Here is a 19,988-nt window from a genome sequence, read left to right as displayed (position 1 = left end):
CAAATAGATAAACAACACAACACACATATTGCATTAACCTTAGATTAAATTTAAGTCCGAAGATGTAGTAGCTTCAACAACAAACAACACACATAAAGATCATTACAAACACCAAAATATAGAACCCATATCAGTTTCAATGACATATGAAGGTCAATACTAGCAAAGTGCTGACCTTATAGTCCCCCTGTACTTACTTCTAGAGTTATCACCCTAGTGCTGACCCTATAGAACCCCCTGTACTTACTTGTAGAGTTATCACCATAGTGCTGACCCTATAGCCCCCCCCCCGTACTTACTTGTAGAGATATCACCATAGTGCTGACCATATAGTACCCCCTGTACTTACTTGTAGAGTTATCACCATAGTGCTGACCCTAAAGTAACCCCTGTACTTACTTGTAGAGTTATCACCATAGTGCTGACCCTATAGTACCCCTTGTACTTGCTTGTAGAGTTATCACCATAGTGCTGACCATATAGTAACCCCCTGTACTTACTTGTAGAGTTATCACCATAGTGCTGACCCTAGAGTACCCCATGTACTTGCTTGTAGAGTTATCACAATAGTGCTGACCCTATAGTCCTCCCCTGTACTTGCTTGTAGAGATATCACCATAGTGCTGACCCTATAGTACCCCCTGTACTTACTTGTAGAGTTATCACCATAGTATTGACCCTATAGTCCCTCTTGTACTTACTTGTAGAGTTATCACCATAGTGCTGACCCTAGAGTACCCCATGTACTTGCTTGTAGAGTTATCACAATAGTGCTGACCCTATAGTCCTCCCCTGTACTTACTTGTAGAGATATCACCCTAGTGCTGACCCTATAGTACCCCTTGTACTTGCTTGTAGAGATATCACCATAGTGCTGACCCTAGAGTACCCCTTGTACTTACTTGTAGAGATATCACAATAGTGCTGACCCTAGAGTACCCCATGTACTTACTTGTAGAGATATCACCATAGTGATGACCCTATAGTCCCCCATTTACTTACTTGTAGAGTTATCACCATAGTATTGACCCTATAGTCCCTCTTGTACTTACTTGTAGAGTTATCACCATAGTGCTGACCCTATAGTAACCACCTGTACTTACTTGTAGAGTTATCACCATAGTGCTGACCCTAGAGTACCCCCTGTACTTACTTGTAGAGTTATCACCATAGTGCTGACCCTAGAGTACCCCTTGTACTTGCTTGTAGAGTTATCACCATAGTGCTGACCCTATAGTACCCCATGTACTTACTTGTAGAGATATTACTATAGTGCTGACCCTACAGTACCACCTGTACTCACTTGTAGAGTTATCACCATAGTGCTGACCCTAGAGTACCCCTTGTACTTGCTTGTAGAGTTAGCAACCACCATAGTGCTGACCCTATAGTAACCCCCTGTACTGACTAATAGAGTTATCACCTAAGTGCTGACCCTACAGTACCACCTGGACTTACTTGTAGAGTTATCACCATAGTATTGACCCTATAGTCCCTCTTGTACTTGCTTGTAGAGATATCACCATAGTGCTGACCCTATAGTAACCCCCTGTACTTACTTGTAGAGATATCACCATAGTGATGACCCAACAGAACACCCTGTACTTACTTGTAGATTTATCATCATAGTGCTGACCCTATAGTAACCCCCTGTACTTACTTGTAGAGATATCACCATAGTGCTGACCCTATAGTATCCCCTGTTTTTACTTGTAGAGATATCACCTAAGTGCTGACCCTAAAGTAACCATGTACTTACTTGTAGAGATATCATCATAGTTCTGACCCTATAGTACCCCCCTGTACTTACTTGTAGATTTATCACCATAGTGCTGACCCTATAGTCCCCCACACTGTACTTACTTGTAGAGATATCACTTTCTTCATGGTCGTCATCCCCATCCTGTTGGTAATCTGCTGGTGGTGGCGGTGGCGGGCAGTCACCCAAGAAGTTTACACTCTTCTCAAGGTCAACAGTTTCCTCTTTGATATCCTTTTGATTGTCTATTAGTGTGAGTTTGTCTTCGGAACCAGACTTGTTTAGAAGCCGGCTCCCCTCTGGATCAACCCCTCGCAGACTGACTGAACCATGACTGTCTGCCATTCTGAAAGAATTGAGCTTGATTATTTATATTACGGTAATAATAAAAGGGTTATGACAAAATACAAACAGTGCTTGACATAAAATATTTTAGCAAGTATTAGAAATTTCTTAGAGCTTTTAAACATTCTTTGAAATTGGAAATATTAGTATGATGTACTATTATCATGAAAATTGTGTTTAATAGCTAGCAAATAAGTTTTTAATTAAAAAACAACATTATTAAGCAATCCAAAATTGGCTTAAAATAACAGAGCCCCACTGGAACAAGAGCATTGTTTGATAAGAACAACACTTTGTACCCAAATTGCTGAGTTAAAGCACTTAAGTCCATCGAAAGCAATCAGCATTTGAATGTAGCAAGCCCTATATACTCATATAAATTATGTACAACCAAAAGTGCTTTCTAAAACCACATCTACATGTACATGGATCTCTGGCATTTATGTAAATAGCAAGGAATCCATAAAGCCCCATACAAATGCAAGCTCTCTCAGCTATGCTAGCTTTCAGATAGCTCTATAAAACTTCTTGTTAATTATGATGCCTCATGACACTACATAATTATGAAATCATTTTAAAGGTATTTGATGGCAAATTACTATTTGTAAAATATAAAACTTGTAAAATACAAAACTATAAAAAAAATGTAAGATATTACAGTTTGTAAAACACCAGTAAGACTGTATTCTCTATACTCATTATTTCAACTAAAACTGGACATAAACTGACCTTTTTTGCAATCATTGTAGAAATTTTGTTGTTCATAAATTTTTAAATGTAAAATCTTTACATTTTCTATTTCTGCATATAAAGCCCTTTCCTATGATATCAACAATCACCAGGCATTCAAAATTCACCTATTTGTGGGTCAGACTCCTGATAAAATGTCCCACAAACTGCTCTATGTTTAACAGCTAGCAAATACAAGCATTTATTCAAATACAATGAGCATTCAAACAGCATTATATAGAAATTGGCTTGAAATATAAGAATGCCACCGAAGAGCGTTTATTTCGTTGGCAAAATTCCACCAGGTAAAGAACAAGTGAGTCAAATAAAGACCCCACTATCTTGAGTGCAACACGCCTTGTCCACTCATCACAGGACTGTGTCAGTTTATAGGAAGTTTATTGAAGAATATCCAAAAGAAATTTTAGTTTGAGATACAAAAACAACATTTAGTTTCTGTTAGGGGATGATGCAAAAGGCAGCACTGTTTTCTTACTACAGCTCTAGCATTGAATGTTAATACCTAGGACTAGGTGAAGATGTATCTTGCATGGCATCAAGCTCATACCAATACTTTGAAGTTTTTACACTGAAAGTCAACAAGCAAAACAGCTTTATCAGTTAATAATAGCTCTTAGTTGACTGTTAGGGGGAAACAGGAAGTAGAAAGTTAATAGTACAGAGTTTTTTTTATAAAGTGACATTCATGGACTTTAAACAAAGCAAACCATGAAAAACACAAAGCAATTGATGTGCAGAAAAGCAAAACATTTACACATAAGTATACAAAATAGGGAGGGTTTTTTCTACAGAACTTGGAAAGGGTGTGTCACCATGTACACCTCACATCAAAATAAGTTGATACATCACTCAGCAACAATGTACATGTATATATAAGCATCAAAAAGTTTGTTTGAAGGTCACGAAGCTGGACAAGTGGGTTTTCTCCAGTTTCCCCACCAATACAATACCAAACTCTCCCGCAATATCGTGTAAATGAAGATGACTTAGTATAAGTTAACGTAATATGGTTTTCTTAAAAAGTGTTATAAAATAAAGTTTGAACTACATGTAGTTTGAACTAGAACATTTCATATGAACATGTTTACTTAATTGTCATCTCTTATGTAGGCTTTTACTGATTCCAACACAGAAATAATGAAACCAAGTATAAATATATAAATGTAAAAATAATAAAATATTTATATATTGACCAATACAGATCAAACTAACAGGTATCCAACGTCTCTGCAAACAGCGGTGACAAGATACAAGATACAAGAACCTTTATTTAAAGTCGGGTATATGATAACAAGAAACATTAGCTCAATGAGCTGTTTTCTGACATGACAAAGCAACCAGAAAATACATGCAAGATTGATGATATGTAACCATCTGCAGCCATTTGTATATATCTTTGATAAAAAAGAAAGTAATTTGGCTATCTTTAGGTTAGTTTAAAAATTGTATTGTTTGATTGGTCAATATTAATCATAGAGAAAATTTAGACCAATCAATAAATATTATGGCAAACTTTGACCAATCCAAAGACGTAACCAGTTTTAGGAATGACGTCACCATTACGTCATATGTACTTCCGTTGTGTGGAAAATTCTCAATATTTTTTTTTTTATTCCTGACACTTTTATACCTTAAGTATCTATTCTTGCTTGATTTATCATTTAGAGTAGAGATTAAAGCATAAACCGCTGCCCTATAGTTGAAAGGTCATTTTGGAAGAACTGTCATGGCGGACGGTGCAATTTTCAGAGTTTGTTTTTCAAGTGGAGTGATTTTTCTTAGGAATAACTTGACCCCCCTTTTTTATTGGCTTAAAAGGTAATTTAAAGCTTGTACTTTAAGAATATATGTGGTTATCATAGCCTGCATTCGCTCGAAATGCCTTTAAATGTTGTCTAAAAATTATAATTTTACATTGAATTATATAGGGAATAACAATGGTGGTGTGTAATCTTTATACAAATGACTGCAGTTCACAGAGCATTGGATAACTGTGTTCAATTTCTACCCAACCAAGAAAAACTAAATAATAATAGTGAATAACACTTAAAAACACACAGTGTAGACAATACATGTTTTCCTATATACGAACCAAAGAGGGACTATAAATATACAACGTTTTAAGAAAAAGTTATTATAAAGCTTAACCAGTCTACTCACTTCTGAGTGGGACTGGTTACATCTGGTTCTTCCTCCAAGACTGGCAAGAGATCCGTCTTCCCTTGCTTGTCAACATCACGCTTAGACTCACCGAAGTTGGTAGAGTTGACTGCGTTGGCTTTCATTCTGAATTATGGAAATATGTACAGAATTACATTACAGTTTGATTTTATTGAAGTGGATGAAACTTATGCACTTCATCTCAGTTGATCAAAGGACATCTCAAGTGAGTAGCTTTTCAATAGCCTTGTGTCATCTTAAACATGTTTGACAAACTTAATGTTATTTTCTTCCACTTCTTTTGGTTACTTGTCAACAGTTTTGGCAATACATTGCAAATGACAACACCTGAAGGCTGGCAATTTCTAAATACAGATAGGCTTAGAAATGATAAAAAGTTACACTACAGTTTACTTACACAACAAAGCCTTTCTTGTTTGGTTTGGCAGGAGTTTCGTCATGGTCATCAAACTGTGGCGGGAAGTCACCATAGTTGGCAGAATCTGGCCGCACCCTGTACAATGTGAAACATATGATTGTTTTGTACATGCTATTTTTCGACACCATTATTAAAAGATATACCTTATTTAGTTGTTATATTTGGACCCCATTATTAGCTGATATACCTTATATCGTTACGCTATATTCGGACCCCATTATTAGTTGATATACCTTATATCGTTACGCTATATTCGGACCCCATTATTAGTTGATATACCTTATATCGTTACGCTATATTCGGACCCCATTATTAGTTGATATACCTTATATCGTTACGCTATATTCGGACCCCATTATTAGTTGATATACCTTATATCGTTACGCTACATTCGGACCCCATTATTAGTTGATATACCTTATATCGTTACGCTACATTCGGACCCCATTATTAGTTGATATACCTTATATCGTTACGCTATATTCGGACCCCATTATTAGTTGATATACCTTATATCGTTACGCTATATTCGGACCCCATTATTAGTTGATATACCTTATATCGTTACGCTATATTCGGACCCCATTGTTAGTTGATATACCTTATATCGTTACGCTATATTCGGACCCCATTGTTAGTTGATATACCTTATATCGTTACGCTACATTCGGACCCCATTATTAGTTGATATACCTTATATCGTTACGCTATATTCGGACCCCATTATTAGTTGATATACCTTATATCGTTACGCTATATTCGGACCCCATTATTAGTTGATATACCTTATATCGTTACGCTATATTCGGACCCCATTATTAGCTGATATACCTTATATCGTTACGCTATATTCGGACCCCATTATTAGTTGATATACCTTATATCGTTACGCTATATTCGGACCCCATTATTTGTTGATATACCTTATATCGTTACGCTATATTCGGACCCCATTATTAGTTGATATACCTTATATCGTTACGCTACATTCGGACCCCATTATTAGTTGATATACCTTATATCGTTACGCTACATTCGGACCCCATTATTAGTTGATATACCTTATATTGTTACGCTATATTCGGACCCCATTATTAGCTGATATACCTTATATTGTTACGCTATATTCGGACCCCATTATTCGTTGATATACCTTATATCGTTACGCTATATTCGGACCCCATTATTAGTTGATATACCTTATATCGTTACGCTATATTCGGACCCCATTATTAGTTGATATACCTTATATCGTTACGCTATATTCGGACCCCATTATTAGTTGATATACCTTATATTGTTACGCTATATTCGGACCCCATTATTAGTTGATATACCTTATATCGTTACGCTACATTCGGACCCCATTATTAGTTGATATACCTTATATCGTTACGCTACATTCGGACCCCATTATTAGTTGATATACCTTATATCGTTACGCTATATTCAGACCCAATTATTAGTTGATATACCTTATATTGTTACGCTATATTCGGACCCCATTATTAGTTGATATACCTTATATCGTTACGCTATATTCGGACCCCATTATTAGTTGATATACCTTATATCGTTACGCTATATTCGGACCCCATTATTAGTTGATATACCTTATATCGTTACGCTATATTCGGACCCCATTATTAGTTGATATACCTTATATCGTTACGCTATATTCGGACCCCATTATTAGCTGATATACATTATATCGTTACGCTATATTCGGACCCCATTATTAGTTGATATACCTTATATCGTTACGCTATATTCAGACCCAATTATTAGTTGATATACCTTATATCGTTACGCTACATTCAGACCCCATTATTAGCTGATATACATTATATTGTTACGCTATATTGAGACCCCATTATTATCTGATATACCTTATATCGTTACGCTATATTCGGACCCCATTATTAGTTGATATACCTTATATCGTTACGCTATATTCAGACCCCATTATTAGTTGATATACCTTATATTGTTACGCTATATTCAGACCCCATTATTAGCTGATAGTAGCTTCAGTAGAAGATATACCTTATGTCGTAATGCTAAATTCCCATCTCTTCAATAGAAGATATACCTCATGTCGTTATGCTAAATTCTGACCCCTAAATAAGAAGATATACCTTATGCCATTATGTTATGTTCAGACCGCATTATAAGAAGATATACCTCTGAAATGTTGTGACATTTTATTCTGAACCTTTCATTAGAAGATATACCTCAAGTCGTTATGCTGTATTCAGACCCCATTATTAAATCCATTCAGATAATCTGCCTAACCTTCGAATAAAAAGTTAATAATCCTACAAGAAAATGAAAAAAAAAAATATCAGATAAATAAACTAAAAATTCTGTTAAAAAGAGCTCTTTAAACCAACTGGTCTTTGCACTTGTATGTTGTTTCAATTTGCTAAAAACATAGAAAAAATATCTAAGACATGACAACAAAGGACTTTACCATAGCTATGTTCTTTTACAACAGAATCTTACAAACATTCCATTTTTGTATGAATGTATGTCATGAATTATAATTGGCATTAAATTTAAATTCAATATTTATGTAAGAAAAAAGAAAATGAAAAGGGGGAAATGAAACTCAGTAGAGATATTGAATGTGCTGGTGTTTTTTTTTAAGTGAACACTGTTTTCCTGAGAATGTGGGAAGGACTTCAGAAATGTGGCCTGAGGTTATTTCTTGATGTAATACATACAAGTCATATCATATTCTTACAATAAATGCCTGCTGGATAAGTTTTTGTTTGGGTACTGAGGGTTGAACTCTTGTTTGCCTACCAATGAAATTCATAATCAAGTAAATGCTTACGTAATGCCCAAAACTAATTCAATCATATACCGTTAATCTTCGCATAATTTAGTCCGTAAGTTCTTAAAGAGTATTCATACAAATATTGGGATTGCAAGTAATGAGTTGTTGTACAAGAAGAAACTGGAAAATGTGACTGGTGCACCCTAGCATTAGTTTAAGACAATGAACAGAAACAGCTCAACAAGATTTTATTGTGAAACAGAATAATAAATAAAAAAATAATCAGTATTAAAGTAGGGGATTCAGGTCATAGTGAAAAATGTCAGTTGAATGAAACAGGGTAGGAAAACAGTGGAATGTGAGCATGCATTGTATAAAGTGAACAGCTGAAAGAAGATAGTCAGAATGTCAGTGTATACCAATGGTCATGATGAAGTAGAGTACTGTGAAACAATGTCACATTTTCATTGAAAAACATCAATGACAACTTAAAGACATTATATAAATATATATATATGAACATTATTGATGACACCACTTACTGATTCATTTTCGTTTCACTGAAATCAAAGATGATGATGATGACTTTCAAGCAATATAAACTCAAATTGTGATGAATAGTTTCTCTATGCCATCTTGAGATTGATTGGCATCACCATAAATAGATTTATTTAGTTCAATGAAAAACATAGATAGAAACACAATGTACCAAACACATCATATATAATGTGTCTGAATAGATCCGAAGACAAGCATTTTAATTGCTTATAATTATATGTTCCTGTCTATGATGGTGGTAACTTGGTCTGTATTGCAAATGGTAGATCGGCTAAGATAAGGGCCGGGTTCCATTTAAATTTTTACAATAAAATAACTCAAAAAGAATGTGAAAAAGATGAAATATAATTCTTATTATTCTTTTGAATACTTGAAGAGTTAATTGAATGATATAATGAACATCAGAATGACATTGGTAATGGGCCAAAGCATAACTTCTTTCCTACAGTGTATTTTTTAATTTGTTAAATGATGTGAAGGTTTAACAAAAGGAACAACTCAGTGTATCGGTCAATGGACAGATTAAGATCATTTGTTTGCAAAATGAGGATTAATGACATATTTTGTGACTAGATATGTCCATAGTGACAGTGGAAGAGTGACAAGTCATGATGATGTGGATTACATATACAGACTGGACGGAGACAAACCTGGCGTAGTTATCATCGTTGAGAGAACGATAGTCATCCATTTGGCTTTCAGTGCCAAATAATTCTCTATTAAGCACAAGAAAAATAACAGATTTGCGACATTTTTTTCTAACTAAATTATGTTACTAGCTGTCTTACATTTTCTCCCACCTCAGATAAGTAGATCCATTAATTTAACCATGCTAGAAATTCTTATCTTGCCCACGGGCGAAGATAAAATGCCCGTATGGAACTTCTTTTAATAGTCACCACATTGTAATTACCTCCCTTATTGAAGACTGTTTTCTGTAGCGCATCATGGAAACCTTGTCTTGGCAATATTTAGAACACTAGTTAATTATTTCTCGCTTCAAATGTCACCAGAAAACAGTTTTCACGCACCTTTCAAGAAATAATGCTTCACTCTTCTTAGAACTATTTAAAGACCGATCAGACCATTTACATACTCTGAATCACTGCGCGAATATCCATGACAACCACGAATTGTCGCATATCCGTACGCAATTATTTTCACTAAGCACAAAAGAGTTCCAGCAAAAAAATTCATTTTTACTTAATTTTGTTTAACTGAGGTGGGAGAAAAAGCATCTACCATAGTATCGTGTAAGAGTGGTTCATCCCGACCCTCACGCAGGGTGTTTTGCGGAAACTCGGTTAACCTTGTTTCCGCAAAACACCCTACGCTCGGGTGGGAATGAACCTATCTTACACTCTCAGCCATGGAAGATACTTATAATCTTTTTTAGTTAGAAAATAAATAAAATCAGAGACCAATATCTTGAAAGAAGAAAAATGGAAGCTATAAGCATAAGCTAAAGATGTTTAAGCGCACAATCTAATAAACCTTCAATTTCTATATATCAGCCAATATCATTCAGATAAAAGTCTCCTTTCATGAAGTTGATTACTGTAACTCAGGTAAGTCAAGCTTCCATTAAAAAGTTCTACACATCTGCATTAACACACTGTAAACTGAAACAGATTGACTTCAAACCCTCATTAATACTTATTTGACATACAGGTGAAGCTTTTATGCAAAATTTATCATAAAATGCAAGTCAAGTGCCACTTGTTTTATTATCAATTCAGGAGATTTTTTACAACTAAGGTACACTGTGCACTACGTTTCCCATTAAAAAACTTAGCCATACTTGTCTGGCTGGACAGAGGGGATAAGCTCCCTGTAGTCCATAGGTCGACCCTTGTCCTCAAACAGCTTTGCTACTTGGTATTTCTCCTGTGGGGTAGAGATAAACTCATTGAAATTATATATGTTGCTTACAGTAATATTAAGGAGTCACAAATCCAACTCAACTGCATTGGTAAAAGATCCTCCAAAATGACTTCAACATAAAACAAACCATCCGCAGCCAATTGTATAAAACCTTGATAATCTGCCCACCGGTTATCTTTTGGCTAGTTTGCACATCTTAATGATCTCATTGGTTAAAAGTAATTATTGGATAAATATTGACCTATCAAAATCAATAAACATTGTGGCTAACTTTGACCAAACCAAAGATTTAACCAGTGTAATACAATTGGTTGCAGGATGACAAAGGAGTAATCATTAAAATTAATGATCATTTTGTTTTCTTTCTTTTTTTATTAAACAAACCAAAATAATTACTCTGCATTGCAATCACTTGGGATTTTCTAAACAAATTTAAGAATTTATATATATATTTTTTTTTTTTAAAGTTGCCCTTAATAACGTGAATAAATGTAAAGAGGAAATTTAAGCGCAATCTGGTTTACCCTGCGGTTAGCTAGGCGGACATCTTTTTAAGGTTGTCCTTAATAATGTAATTAAATGTGAAGAGGAAATTTAAGCGCAATCTGGCTTACCCTGCGGATAGCCAGGCGGACATCTTTTGGCACATCAGGAATGAGGTAGGCTAGGAAAAACTTGAGCGCAAACACTATGTGCTGAAAAAAAGGTAAGATTTTTAATATGAAAAATGTAAGATACTTGCAAGTTGACAAACAAGTACGTGTGTTAAAGTTGTTGTTTTATGTGCATTTTGCATTACTAGTTTAAAGCTTTAACTTCATCCTATAGAATATAGTAGTTATATTAAATACAACTCCTTTTGGTAAAAAAATATCCACTTAAATCAAGATACTCATAGTCAATAACAAACCATTGTAGGAAACATATCAGAAATTATATTAAGACCAATATACAAGCTATCCAAATCACTATAAGTCTTTCACTTACCTCAAAGCCAATAACAATCCAGAGGCGAGTGTATGGACTGTAACTGAGCCCCCAACTTGAGCCAAACGCGATAAGAAAACCATTGGATATCACGCTGACCAGGTTGACAAAGTTCAAAATGCTGTACCACATACCTGAAATGGTTCAAGGGAAAGTTCTGTGAGATTGAGTTTCCTTCTTCTGTATCGATATAGTGATATTCCGATGATCGATTTTAATTGAAAATTGATTTCTTGGGCCTGAAATTGGTGGCAATTGATTTTATTTGGTCATAATCGATTATCGATTCAACCACTTGTTTTTCTTCTTTCCTCTCATTACTTGCGTTCGGTTAATTTCCGCCAATTTTCTCCATTAAGTTTGTTTATTCAATCGGAAGTGTTCAGTTGTTATCATTAACAATATGGCCAAAAGCAACAACAACACTAAATAAGTTCAAACAAACACATAACATAGCATAGCATAGGTTTACGAGTTATTGTACAAGAATAAAACTACAAATCAGGTATTGTCAAAAACCAATTGTACTATCGATAATGGATTACTTGAGTGGAATCGATTATCTATAGAATAGTCAAACTGGAACCGATTCCCAACACTAGTATATCTACATAGTCTTCTATGTTAGATGCACAACTACCATGACCATAATTGCGGCCCACTCCATAAGGCCATGATGAAACATATTTGTAACTTGAATGGCATTGGAAATGGAGTAATAAAAATATATCGGGATAAATCAACTATGAGGGCCTTAAATATTTGAATCAGATTAATTCATGGGATTGTCCTGAGAGATCAGAGAATAAATGAATAATCAAATTAATATATTATAACATATAGCTCTGTGAAACTGCTAATTAATGCACAGTTGACCTGACTGTGACAAAAACAGACAATTGGCTACCAAAGTTGAAACTGTCTATTGTATTAACTGTATATAATTTTTATCTTAATAACATGCTCTTCTTGAACTAAAGTGAAACATGATATTTACATTTATCCAGAACAATGAAACAAGATATTTCTATTTTAATATGAGTTTATGGAACAAAAAACAAACCAATATCTTGAGCAATGAATGGTACAAACCAATATCTTGAGCAATGAATGGTACAAACCAATATCTTGAGCAATGAATGCAACAGGTCTTCTATTGAGCCAGAGAAGACGTTTGGCGTCGATATACTTGTCAATGAATAATACAAGTAACGCCACCAGTGGAGCAAGGGGAAATGCTGCAGCAAATAACTGCAATGAGAAAATATGTAACACATGATTAGCCTGAAATTTTAACATAATGAATGTTAAAGCCAAACACTTCTGTTTCACATAACTGATTATCTGTTAAAAGATTGCAAAACTGAAGTTTTACTTTTTTCAAATAGCAATTAAACAACCAAAAATGTTACGCTATACAATTATGGAAACTAAATGATAAAAAGAGGATACTGTATCAATCCTATCAATCAAAGGTAGTTCAAATATCATTCTATAGTGTATAGACTGAACAAAAGACAACTCACACAAAGAAATCCATAGATGATCACTTTCTCGGTATATTCCGTAAGTGTGAAATCAGCAATTGCCGGCTTGAACCGTTCCTTGTACAGGAAGGCTTGAGTTCGAGTAATTTCAACATTATCTTTCACCTGATTTCTACAGCAGCGCCATTTTCGCCACAATCTTTTGACAAATCTGCAGGGATGGTTAAATAGAAAAAAAGATAATGAGATGCTGCTTTTAATCGAGTGACTTCTATATTTCTATTGTACATATCTGAATTTCAACCTAAATTTGAAAAGTAGTATTATGGACACTTTTCCAGATATTAATTTTATAGTTAATATTTAATTGCAGATATTAAGCAGAAATATTGCATAAATTATTTTTTTGCACGGTTTACATCAAACATATACTAAAATCTGAATGAATATTACCATAAATGTTAATTCAAAGAAATAACAAACTCACGGGAGTACAATGTCTATGAGGAAGCGAGGGATGGGTTTCGCAAGCATCAGAACAAGAACCTGGAACGATAGCTGGGACATACAGCTTGCTGACTCACCCTCACATGCGTCATTGTACTCTGGGCCCAGCCCAAATACTCCACCATCAATTCTCTAAAAAAGAAAAAATATTATAAAAGTTTGATGAAAAGGCAAGTAAAAGTATTGTGGCTTGCTCCTACAAGCAGGAACACCAGAGTCAGAGGACAATATAAAACTCTGCAAATATTACAACTTGTACTTTTTATCAGTTGCCAGGGAGGCACGATTCCACAGATATATTTTGCCAAAGAGCGAAGGGACTTATTAAACATAAAGCACTGAAATATAGCCAACATTTTTACTACTTTTCCCATTAATGTGTTGGACAGTTTGTTTTTTAAATAGGTTATCATATACCACAACAAAACAGAGGATCTAAAAACAAAGTCAGAAGAGAACAAAACCACTTGCTCTTCATAACAATAACTCGGTCAGTAACTACTTACCCCTCGTACAAATGCAATGTAGAAACATGATGAGTAACTATTTGCAAATGAGAAAGCAAACAACTTTATGATGAGGGCATCGTCAAACTGGGTTTGTGTGCGGTGGTTTTCTGAAACATTTAAAACATAAAATTTACATTAAAGGTGAAATGTTTCATTAAATTATTCAACTTTTTTAATAATCCTTGAAAAACTCTGTTCTGGTTTCTGGAAATATAAAACTGCCAAAATATTAAGATAATAACAGCAAAATGTCTGTGAAGGTTTCCATAGAAACAAACTTACCCCACAATGTCAACTGCATAGCCACCCAATCATATACCTAAAAAATTGTGAAAACACAAGGTACATAGGCATGTTACTTCACATGGCAATCAAAAATGGCAGTGAAAGAGTTGTGAATTCAACACTAAAAAGTAAATATATTGCTTTAGCTTATCTGTTTAAAATTGCAAATGATTCTAACAAGAATGCCATGATAGGCTCCTGGACCGTAAAATGGGGGCTCCGTACTTTTTCACAGATAACTGGAGAAATACTGAATCTTTTCCAATGAAATTTCAAATGAAAAAAAAGCTCCTGTTTTTAAAATAATTGTGATGAAAGTATTTTGGAATTAAAAAAGTCAATAGTCTTTTAACCTCCCTTTTAATACTTCAATTTTATTTAATTTAGCTTTCAGTGCAACTATACTATGAAAAATAACAGTCAGAATATGATTATTTTGATTATTTAACCATTTAATAATTGATTAATACATAAAAATAACCCAATAAACTGGTGTTACTTACTGAATATAAAAGGTCCCGAGCTTGTAGTTTTAAACAACAACATTTTCTTAGATAACTAAATAGGTAACATGTGCACAAACTTAGTAGAGAGATATCATATGAAACTGCATACCAATTATCAAAGGTCTGGGTCTAGGGGTTTCAGACATGAAGATTTTCAAAGATTACCTGAGGAACACTAGACAATGTTACATACCAAATATCTAAGCTTTAGGGCTAAAGACTTTTGTCACTTTCGGTTGCCATGGCAACCACAATTCTGCATATAAATCATTTATAAGTTTTTAAAAGGGCCCTACCCAAGGATCATCCCTGAGAAGTTTAACTGAAATTGTCAAAGCAGTTTAGGAGGAGTTGAGAGAGCTCAGAGCATGTTAAAATTATACTAAAAACAATATTCCAAACATTTTTTTAGCCATGAAAGCATTCAAAATCGTCATTTTATGATAGCTTCAAAATAATATGGGGTCAGCAGGCATTACTATTTCACATGATCGTAAATGGTACTAAATAAAATTGTCAGATAAAGAGCATAGTTTATGTGTCAAAGGGTCAAGTACCGTAACACAAATATTAGACTTGCTAGAATCATGGTATACTAACCTTGCCGAGTATGATGATGGAGATGGCATTGAGGACAGCAGACAACAGGGAGCTGGTCAAGAGACAGGAAATGGCTGACATTCCGCTACAGTAGTCCACACTGATGATCACTCGATAAACAACCACTGCTGCTAGGCTCACAAACACCAGCATTATCTGCAGAGAAATCAGGAAGTTAAAACAAATTGCTGTTACTTTCGTGTATCGAAAATTGACTATGATTGTTCTGTTGTTAAATGTGTATGACAGTTACTCATTAAAAAGCCTCTTAGCTTGTCGCAGACCCTCTTTCAATATTCTTTTCTGTCCTGTGAATGATAATATAGACTAGAGCTAGGACGGAATGTGCCCCCAAATGCTGTGAAATATCTTGAAATCCCACCTAAAAATGACAATGCTGTGGACTGTGTTATATTTTTTGTTCAGTTTTAAATTGTCTTTTTCAAAATTAAGGACATAAAGTTATCTAATCTTCTGCTGAGTACAACCTAACATGGCAAACTATAAATGTCAAAATGTTTCCAGTTAACCTGAGAACAAAAATTGGATGAAGAGAAATAACAAAAATGCACTAGAAATGTCCATGAAATGCAATCAAACTGCATTTTTACTTATCAAGCTCAACCGAAGTACAGTAAAACTGAGATCGCTCGAGGATGCCGGGGACTGAGCCAAAACCTCGAGGGAACCGATGTTTTGAACGACCCAAATTTCAATTTTCCAGCCTGTTAGATTACGATGTTTGATCTATATGGTAGTTTTTATTTGTATTTTTATTACTCATTTACATTTCTCACAATTAACTTCTCATAATTATCTTCTCAAATGCCCTTATCAACAACAATCGGTCATGCGTAAACAGTGATAAATAGTTTTTCACACCTTATGAAATTGCATTCAACTGTCATTGCAATTTTTAGAACTTACGAAAATTTTAACACCTAGCAATTGTTTGTTTATTTTGGAACATGCGTTCAGGAAAAGTGTAAAATTATGACCTCGAGGGAGCCATAAGGTTTTGTGCATGATTTGTGTACTTTGGACCGACTATTTTGCTCGACTCCTTGACATTTTTAGGTTTTGATGCAGCGTAGGTATATTTTATATGAAAATAGTAGGAAAAATGTTGGGGACCAAGCTCCGACCTCAAGGGACCACCGGTTCTCTAACGACCACTTGTTCGAACGACCGCAGTTTTACTGTATTTTGATTTATTAAAATCCATTGAGTAATTTAGAAGTTATGCTGTAGACAAATATCAAAGAGCAATAACTCTGTAAAAGTGAAGACAGAGTTACATTTCTCATACAATGCACTTCTTTTCATTGTGCTTTACCATGTATGTACATTTATAAACTTCCATCCAGTAGTTTAAAAAATAGTTATGCTTCAGACAAGAAAAAATTACAACGGACAATAACTCTGTAGTTAGAAAAATAGAGTTATAATTCTAGTTCACTGCACCTTCTTTCATTGTGCTTCATTTTTTTATAAAGTTTTAATAAATTCCATCCAGTAGTTTGCTTGTTATTTGACATAATTTTGAAAACAAAGTAAGGCATTAACTCTGACTCTAATTTGCTAAAAAAGAGTTACAGTTATTGTTCATTCTATCTCTTTGTGCTCTTCCATTGTATGAAGTTTTTTATTAAATTTCATCCTGTTATTTTAAAGTTATGATTTTGACAAGAAAAAGTAACAAAGGGCAATAACTCTGTAATACCCTAAAAAGAGTTATGGTTCTTGTACACTGCACTTCCTCTCATTGTGCTTTGCCATTATATGAAATTTTAATGAATTCCATCCAAAAGTGTTTAAGTTATGATCCAGACAAGGAAAATTGCAACAGACTGTCTGACTGACCGACCACAGTGTGACTCCAGTATAATAACAATGAGTAATAAACCATTACGGACTAGGATTAAAAAGAAGCTTACCATAAACAGAAGTGCTGAAGCTGAAATGGTAAACTTGATAAGTTGCCGCTTGAATGGATAAAACCAGTTGGCCTCTTGTGTTACTGGATCCTAATGGTGGGAAAAGAATGAAGTAAGATTTTACAATAAAGTAATTTGCTAAAACATAATTCTGCCATTAATATTACAAAATTACAAAATTAGAGGATGCATTATCTCATAAAGTTTTCCCTTCATACCAAGCACTATAAAAAGCGTGTTATCTGCTTGCCATTGATTTTTACTAAATCTTACTTCAAGGAATATTTATGACTCAGCCTGTTCTTGCAACATTAGTTGCACAGGTATTGTAAAAGCATTATCCAATATTCATCAACACACACAAACAGTATCAGATTACCTTTTTCAATTTTGTTCCGAAGAACTCTGGCCGGTCTGGTTCGTTCATTTCAAACTGATCAACGTCCCACTCATACGCTAGCCGTGCATTGTGCCGTTTCCAGAACTCCAGAAATATTGTACCTGAGGGATGAACATTCTGATTTACTTTGGTAATGAAATTTATTATTCATAACACCATTTGACATTGGTTCAATTACATGTATTGTTGATATGAATTTTCTTTATATAGTCTGTTTAAATGTGTTGGGAGAAATTCACAGCTTGATTGAAATATATAAATAATTTACATATTTGATGAAATGACATCAAAACAAATTGTTTCAATAATTATGCCTAATAAACATGCATCACATTTAAATTCAAAAAGGTGTTTAATCATTCAGCTCAGCTCAAAGGTTTAAAAGACGTGTTATTTACCTAATAAATATACCGGTACCTACCCCACAGGCATATGACGAGTGCGAAGAATGGAGTTACGTTGTTGTCAAACGAACCACTGATAGCATCATACAACTGACCCACTCTTAGTTTGATTCTGAAAAATACATTAGTGGAACCTAAGTAACAATTCTATATGTCATCTCATATGGTATATATTATTTTATATTCATTAGCAAATTATTTATCTTCAATACTGACAAGCAACCAAATATGGTAACCAAAATCAATAATGCCTAAACTATTCTTATGGAAGACAAATATACAATAATAAAATATTTATTGATCAAACACTCTTATGAATGCTAAGTTAATTTTTAATGTCCTATTTGGCAGTGCACTTACAGATCTTGGGCCGGGAGACTTTCATTTAAAGCTGGCTGGTTAGCTTGCCTTTCTAAACTGAAAGAGTAAAAGAGATTTTACTTCAAAAAGGTGAACAAGCAGGCAAAATGTAAACAGTGATGTGTGAAGTATTCAATGTAATTATATACACAAGATTTCATTAACTTGATCAAACTTTAAGCTACAAGAGAAAATGATATCATTATGGCACAATAAACTAATAAGATGTCAGTAAAATATTAAATAAAGGTCTAAAAATCTGTACTTCATACAAATATCAATCAAATGACAACTACATGCATTATGATAAACAGCATTTCAAAATTGACAATAGGTGGTAATGATATCCAATAGCACAGGACATAGTATGTACAGGTGACAAAATACATTGGTTATAACAATGATAATAGATAAAGCTTTCGAAACATTCACTTATAATAATAAGTTTTCTGCATAAAGTTGTATTTGAAAACCTCTCAAACTGACTGCAGGTAATAAATCAATGGCAAGTATGAAGATAGACAACCCTGGATTGACTTTTATAATTGTGGCATACCTTAGTGACAACCCATATCCAAAACATGCCATTCCAAAGAACATAGGAAACCATAGTGACGTCATCAGCAGTCCAATCCAGGCAAAATAGAAGGCAATCTTCTCGCCATAGTAGTTGCGTATCTTCCAAGTTGGCTGCCATTTCCAGAAGGAGCACCAGGTTTCATCTAACTTTTTACGGGGGTCCTCAACAAGATCATCCTTCATATCATCTTTGCGCTCAGGAATGTCCTCATTTTTGACCTCATTGACCTTGCTCAGTTTGGAGTCTTCATGAAGAATATAGGCATCAGTGTAGACTTCCTTCATCAGAAGGTAAGGGAGACCTAAGGAATGAAAGAGTTTACTGGAAATTAAAGTGTAGTGTATCAATATTTGCTATTTTACAATACTTTTATGCCAGAAAGACCAAGTAAACATCCAAAAAACTTTTACAAGTAGATCGTTTTGGGGAGGATGGAAAAGTCGACGGGCCTGGACCGATTGACATTTCAACATTTTAGAAGTCTTGATTATTATTATAGTAGTTATAATAAATAGAATTCCGCAAAAAAGATATGTCGTCTGTAAGTGTAAGCGCCAATCAATTTGTTAGGAATGGTCACTATGACTTTTACCTAAATACCCCAATCAATTTGGGTCATCTACTGACCAATGTGCATACCAAGTTTGATGACTCTACATCAAGTTGCTCAAAAGTAATTGATAAAAAACAAAAGCATCCCAAACAAATTTGGAAAAAGTCACCATGACCTTGACTTGTGACCTATTGTC

General features: G+C 34.4%; 1 protein-coding gene across 5 annotated transcripts in view; it reads right to left on the bottom strand.

The window, feature by feature from the left end:
* The window catches only part of LOC128228166 (anoctamin-4-like), a 50,982-nt gene that overhangs the window by 7,993 nt on the left and 23,001 nt on the right, over positions 1 to 19,988 (bottom strand). For 4 of the 5 annotated variants that reach the window (XR_008259894.1, XM_052939322.1, XM_052939321.1 and 1 more), the window contains exons 7-24: positions 19,216 to 19,540; positions 18,660 to 18,716; positions 18,317 to 18,411; positions 17,875 to 17,996; positions 17,496 to 17,585; positions 15,559 to 15,714; positions 14,450 to 14,486; positions 14,165 to 14,274; positions 13,639 to 13,790; positions 13,191 to 13,362; positions 12,786 to 12,915; positions 11,665 to 11,798; positions 11,292 to 11,372; positions 10,595 to 10,680; positions 5,433 to 5,528; positions 5,015 to 5,140; positions 3,357 to 3,422; positions 1,864 to 2,105 (exon numbers count right to left, since the gene is read on the bottom strand). Coding sequence is in view for 4 of the 5 variants with exons in the window: in XM_052939322.1 (XP_052795282.1) it covers positions 1,864 to 2,105; positions 3,357 to 3,422; positions 5,015 to 5,140; positions 5,433 to 5,528; positions 10,595 to 10,680; positions 11,292 to 11,372; positions 11,665 to 11,798; positions 12,786 to 12,915; positions 13,191 to 13,362; positions 13,639 to 13,790; positions 14,165 to 14,274; positions 14,450 to 14,486; positions 15,559 to 15,714; positions 17,496 to 17,585; positions 17,875 to 17,996; positions 18,317 to 18,411; positions 18,660 to 18,716; positions 19,216 to 19,540 (2,277 nt within the window). In the remaining variant the exon portion in view is untranslated. The remainder of the gene's footprint in view (positions 1 to 1,863; positions 2,106 to 3,356; positions 3,423 to 5,014; positions 5,141 to 5,432; positions 5,529 to 10,594; positions 10,681 to 11,291; positions 11,373 to 11,664; positions 11,799 to 12,785; positions 12,916 to 13,190; positions 13,363 to 13,638; positions 13,791 to 14,164; positions 14,275 to 14,449; positions 14,487 to 15,558; positions 15,715 to 17,495; positions 17,586 to 17,874; positions 17,997 to 18,316; positions 18,412 to 18,659; positions 18,717 to 19,215; positions 19,541 to 19,988) is intronic. The other variant, XM_052939324.1, reaches the window with a different exon arrangement.

This window comes from Mya arenaria, chromosome 3, assembly GCF_026914265.1.
Source record: "Mya arenaria isolate MELC-2E11 chromosome 3, ASM2691426v1".
Taxonomy (NCBI): domain Eukaryota; kingdom Metazoa; phylum Mollusca; class Bivalvia; order Myida; family Myidae; genus Mya; species Mya arenaria.
This window is presented reverse-complemented; position numbering and strand designations above follow the sequence as displayed.